The following is a 6696-nucleotide window of genomic DNA, read 5'->3' on the forward strand; positions in this document are numbered from 1 at the left end:
GTATATATATATATATATATATATATATATATATATATATATATTCTTTTATAAGTATTATTATAATACATATATTTGGATAGTTGTTTGATCACGTTCCAATTGACATCACAAGCCATTCACAGCATTTCCAAAATGCGTTTCACTTAATGTTCGCAATGTTCACATAAATAATTTCATCAATAATTTCTTTGTTTAATATTTAATAAACAATAAGCTAAAATGATATTCGCAGGCCTCATGAATGATGAAATAGAATGCACTCCCAGAAGAAAAATTCCAGACACATCATTGTGAGTAGCTTTAGTCAATTGCAATGTGATCAAATGAAACAATAGCTCCCATATATTCATGTATTTTTATAATTTCATATTATATATTATATATATATATATATTTTATATTATATATATAATTTTATATTATATATATAATTTTATATTATATATATATATATATATATATATTAAAAATGTTATTGTATATATTATTGTATATAATGTTAATAATAATTTTTAAAAATTTTTAATAATCTCATTCTTAAATATATAAACATAATTTTCAAATTTCTTTAATAATAGTGATAAAGAGCACTTTGGTTTTCAAATAAAAAAAGATTAATATTTAACAATATTACAATCTTTTATGAAGTCTGAAATAAATTGATCTGTATGATAGGTAACTATCATCTTACATGACGAAAGGACTCACTTCTGTATAAAAGTTAAAGGGGAGATAGACTTCTGAAAAAATGAGATGAACAGTGAGATATCAAGCATCTGCATAAAAGTATAAATCAAGGATGATAAATTAGATAGAAATTTTTATTAATTTTACCAGTTGAATGTTATCAGTTAATAATTGGTTAAGTTAATCCTTATGTCTATTTTAATGTAGATGAATATTAATATTAATTTAAGTGGCTTCTTATCTTTTTCAATTTCTAAGAATTTGAAGAATAAATTAAATCAAAATTTAAAAGAGAAATGGATCTATGTCCATTTCTATCAATGTAATTAATTTTAATCGCAGTTTAACTTAATTTTATCTCTTTCTAGTTCTAATTCTTAGAACCAGAAAGATAAAAAGTAAGTCAAACAGAAGATTAAAACTAATCTACATAAGTAAAAATGGAAATTATTCATGTAGACATGAACGGACTTCGAAGTATCACAAATTTCATTCCAAGCAGGTCCTAAGACAGATGCTTCAGTCCAATCTTACAACAAGATTACATCATATTTTTATGCAATCCAGCTGAAACGAATAACTGACACATAATTTGAGCAATAACATGAAGCAATCCTACCCATGACCCACAATGACAATTGATCGCGCTTTAATATAGCAATTTATCAGCTTTCCATGATCGTCCCACGATCAATGTGAAACGCCGTCGACACAGTGAAACGTGGGCGACAATCTCGGAGAAGATCTCAGTCGAAATAACATATTCGTGGTCGGACCAAAATATTTCTGCCGCCGTACTTTTGTATCCGCATCCTCTGTGAAACTCACTTGTAATTTTTAAATATCTCGTTCGTAACCTCGCAGTGATACACCTCGTCGTCGTCCCTAAAGTCCGAGGAGACGTGAAGCCGCTGAAACGGCTGTTTGCGTAGCAGCGGCATTTCGACGGTGACAATGACCGCGACAATTCTCCCCTTCTTTTCCTCTTTCTTCTTCTTTCTTCTCCTCTTCTTTCACCGCTTTCTCGACCCACCAAGAAGATCAAAGAAGATCGGTGTCGACGATGTCGTGAACAGACTTACGCTTTCTTCTCTTTCTTTCTCGCTCTCTCACGAACGACGCACGCCAAGCGATACGGTATGGTGGACGTATGTGCGGCTCATAGTACTCGTATCAGTCTCGGGATCCCGACGTCAAGCCGCAAGGCTTCTCGATGCCGATCGGCGATCCAGTTCCAATATCGCAATCGAGCAGCGAATCTCCCAGCACGCCGTGGAAATCTCATAACAAAAGTAACACGACAATGAGCAAGTCTGCCCGACGGCGCCTATCCGCCGTCCAGCTCAGACACCACAGTTCAACGGCGTTTAGGGTATTCCGCACACCTGGCCGTACTATACCGCCGGAAGCCAACAGCAAGAAACACACCGAACGTCGTTGCCAACTTGACGTTTCGCGCGCAGATCAGCCACACGCACTCGGTGAAAGAGGTGGTAAGAGTCGTAAGGCCAAGAGAAGAAGCACTGAAGCAAATGATTCCCGCCTTTTTATGTTCGATTCGTAAGCTCGATTAGCGAGCCAATCCGATCCGCGGGAAGATGAACATGTTTTATCGATGGAAGATGATCTTTTTCCCGCGTATATAAACAAGATAATCTATGCCAGTAATATCGATCAGTCTGTCTAGTAATATATATATACAATCTTTTTTAAAATGATCAAGGATCATTTTTATAGAGAAAATCTTATGGGTGGCATAATGTCTATATCAGTAGCGTATATATAAATATACGCACGTACATACATTATATATGTGTATGCATATTTATATTAAATGTGTACACACACACACACACACACACAACAAAATAAATAGATTTTATTTATGCTCGTTTCCACCAATGTAGATTAACTTATTTACTCTCGGTTCAACGCTTCGTTTTTTTCTAATTTTTAGAACTAAAAAAATAAAGAGTATTAAAGTTGATCTACATTGGTGGAAATGAGTATTAACTTATTTATAAAATTTACTGTATATATTATTATATGTACATAAAATAAATTGATAAAAATGATTTATCTTAATATAATTTTACTATTGAAATTAAGATAAAATTTTATTATCTATTTGTTCTAAGTTATTCGATCATTTTGATGATTGTTTTTACACAGTGTATACTTCATGTAAAAATAATTACTAGAATGAATTTTAAATTGTATTTCATCAATAAGGAAATAAAAAAGATAATTTATAAAAATCAAATAATATTTTAAAAGTATGTCAATAATATTTTAAAAGCAAGTACAAGGTCTGATTATGGCAATAATATATGAGCAATAATCCCTACTTAAGCCTTAAATTTATCTTTAGATGCTCAGCAACCAATGAAATAATTCGTAAAGTATCTGAGATAAATTTAAGGAAGCTTTAAATATAGAACTAATTTTACTAATGCCAATCAAGCTTAATCATGATTAATTATCAACCGCAATTGGTCGATTCTATTAAACAGCAAACGCGATTGATCAATCAACAGCCGATTAAGCTAACTGATGTTAGTGAAACTAGCTCATAAAGTCTTACTATGAATAAGGGCATTAGGTATCTATCGATCTCTGATTGGTCAGATTTCAAGTCCCTTTAAACTTCGCCATTTGCAAATACTTTCAATGGGTAGTGAATCTGTGAATTGGTGTGAATAACTGTTTCATGGTGTAAAAGGCGCGAACGCAAAATCGGACTATCAACCATAGAATTGTGCTGTTTCCGGCCACCCGGCAATGGCGTTCTTCCGGTCTTATGTCTTAATTCTTTATTAGAGGAACTCTATATGTGATGTGGCCATAGCGCGTAGCGCGTGCTATTTTTCATCAGTCCGACTGAGTTACTTAACCTGAGTAGTGGGTAACTTTAACGATTAATATTTTAATTCAAGGTAGAGCGACATTCGTTTCTGCCAGATTCAGTTGTTTGATTCAAAAACGCATCGAGTGAGTCTAATATCGAATATAAGGGAACTAAACGAGCTAAATTTAACAATTACCGAAATTTGTTTAAATCCTTTCAACGCAGTGTAATCAGAATAAAAAATACAGAATTATTAAAAATGGCAAGTACAAGTGATATTTTCAAATTTCGTTGCAATTCATAGCAATTTATTTTGAGCTAAAATCTCTAATTTTCTTACTGTCCTGAGAGACTTGCAACGTGTTGATAAGTAAACGACGCAATTTAATGTGTGCAAATAATGTGATTTTTAGAACTGAAATTCGAAATAAATTTTTTTCAAAACGTAATGTTGATTCCATTTGCACGTTTTGATTAGAATTGTTTTATGGATAATTGCATATTTATTTACGAATCTTGACGTTAACCTCCAATTAAGTTGCACGTGGCGGGTGATATTCATTTATTTTAAAAATGAAATGATACAATAATGGAAACAATGACAACAATTACAGCTTACAGAACATAGAGATTAAGGCAGATTAAAAATGCTTAGAATTTATATCGAAATTAAAAGACAATCACAATATTTTTACTTACAAAATTGCTTATTTTACAGTCGAATCTTTTCATTCTATTCGAACATGCTGCTGGATATGCCATATTTCGCGTTAAAGAGTTTGAAGAAATTGGAATGCTGTTACCTCAGGTGGAAGAATCCGTAACAGATCTATCACGTTTCCGTAGCGTCGTAAGCCTCGTTGGATTTTTACCTTTCAAGACAGCGTTGTCTGCTCTGGAAAATATCAACAGTGTTTCCGAAGGAATTATGACAGATGACTTGAAGCTTTTCCTAGATTCCAGCTTTGGCGGATTTGCCAAATCAGATATTGTTCTTGGTGTCGCAGATCCCAAACTTGGTGCTAATATCACTGAAATCTTGGGTATCAAATGCGATCATATCAATGTTGTTCCTGAAATTACAAGGGGAATAAGATTCCACTTTCACAATCTGGTAAAAGATTTTACATCCCAGAACTCTGTGATTGCACAACTAGGTCTTGGACACAGTTACTCGAGAGCAAAAGTCAAATTCAATGTAAATCGAGTAGACAACATGATCATTCAGAGTATAGCTTTACTTGATCAACTTGACAAAGATATCAACACTTTTAGCATGCGTATGCGGTATGTATAGTATATTTCTTAAATACATTGAAAATAAAATAGAAGATAACTTTTTCATTTTGATTTTAGAGAATGGTACAGTTATCATTATCCAGAACTTGCAAAAATAGTTCCAGAGAATTATACATACGCGAGAGTTGCACAAGTAATAAAAGATAGAAAGCAACTAACGGATGAAAAGATGAAAATGTTAGAAGAAGTTGTCATGGATAGTTCAAGAGCAGAGGCCATTATCAACGCAGCCAAGTCATCCATGGGAATGGACATAAGTCCAGTTGATTTAATGAACGTTGAGATTTTTGCTGGACGCGTTGTCGCATTGGTGGACTATAGGAAAAAGATGGCCGATTATTTAACGCGAAAAATGGCAGGAGTAGCACCAAATTTAGCTACTTTAATTGGAGATCAAGTTGGTGCCAGATTAATAGCACATGCTGGATCGCTTACTAATTTAGCGAAGGCACCAGCATCTACTGTTCAAATATTGGGAGCAGAAAAAGCCTTGTTTAGAGCATTGAAAAGCCGTGGAAAGTCGAATACTCCAAAATATGGACTCTTGTTCCATTCTACATTTATCGGTCGCGCTGGCACTAAAAATAAGGGTAGAATTGCAAGATACCTGGCAAATAAATGTTCCATTGCTTCTAGAATTGATTGTTTCGCGGAAATACCTACGAAAATATTTGGTGAAAAATTACGACAACAGGTAGAAGACAGACTAGATTTCTTTACAACTGGCAAGGAACCGAAAAAAAATTTAGACGTAATGAAAGAAGCATTAGAGGAAACGGCACATATGTTGGCAGCTCAAGAAAAAGAAGCTGAGAAGAAAAAGAAACATAAAAAAAGAAAACATGTTCTCGAAAATGGTCAAGAGAATGGACATATTGAAAACGACGAAGTAAATATGTCATTGCAGAAAAAGAAAAAAAGAAAAAATCGAAACAGATTGATGAATAAAGAAAGATCGCCTTCTATACATGTATGTTTTATAACTGAAATGGATTAAAATATACTTCTTATATCTAAATTTGTGTTTGGAAATATTCTGAAAAATTTTTACTTAGCAATTAATTTTCTTTTTTGTATCAACATAAACTTATATCTATCAAAGTTATAAATACTTATGTCTATTATTATTAGCATTGATTCATTCTGAATCCTCTATAGATTTATACATTATAAGTGTAAAACATTACAATATCTTTCTACAATGATACAAACAAAAATACAAACAAAAATATAAAAATTTTAATTTTTTTTAGTATAACATTGTGTTTTGAATTGGAGAGACGTATACATTTTCTGTATCAAAGAAAATCTTACACATAAAACTGGGACGTACAGCGAACTTAATTACTAGAGATAATGAATGATCAAATTGTGTAAATCATATTCTAAAAAAATAATAAAACGACAAAAATTATAAAACAGAAGAAATTTAATGGTTCCTATTTTTGCTGTTTTTCCTATTTATATTTGAGGAACAGGAAGAGAGGTAATTGTAATAAAAAAAGTAAATGGACATTCATAATATTATATGTTAATACCAGCACCAATTAGCATTTAATAACGATAAATATGCAAAATATAGATATAAATACCTAAACAATAATTATACAATAAAATTATTGGTTTTAGCGAAGTCTCAAGGTCTCAAAAATCAACAGAGCTATTTAAATCGGATCACATATAAATACTATAAGCAATGTATCCTGCCATGATTCACATTGGAGAATTAATAATCGTTGATTGGATCAAATATAAATTTTATGAACTCGTATTTTTTACACATCACATTCGATTATATATATATATATATATATATATATATATATGTATATATTATTTTATTACGCGCGACTAATATT

The 6696-nt window shown here is 32.0% G+C and overlaps 2 protein-coding genes across 2 annotated transcripts in view; one reads left to right on the plus strand and one right to left on the minus strand.

The window, feature by feature from the left end:
- The window catches only part of LOC105620856 (bromodomain adjacent to zinc finger domain protein 1A), an 11241-nt gene extending 9610 nt beyond the window's left edge, over nt 1–1631 (minus strand). Inside the window, exon 1 of the mRNA XM_012202331.1 lies at nt 1519–1631. Within this exon, the coding sequence (XP_012057721.1) occupies nt 1519–1631 (113 nt within the window). The remainder of the gene's footprint in view (nt 1–1518) is intronic.
- Nucleotides 1632–3161: 1530 nt separating this feature from the next.
- LOC105620911 (nucleolar protein 56) lies at nt 3162–5785 on the plus strand. Its single transcript, XM_012202389.1, is given in 4 exon segments — nt 3162–3245; nt 4257–4825; nt 4895–5748; nt 5751–5785. Coding segments are annotated over 4 exon segments (1542 nt in total).
- The last annotated feature ends 911 nt before the right edge of the window (nt 5786–6696 follow it).

Source organism: Atta cephalotes (genome assembly GCF_000143395.1).
Source record: "Atta cephalotes unplaced genomic scaffold scaffold00030, whole genome shotgun sequence".
NCBI lineage: Eukaryota > Metazoa > Arthropoda > Insecta > Hymenoptera > Formicidae > Atta > Atta cephalotes.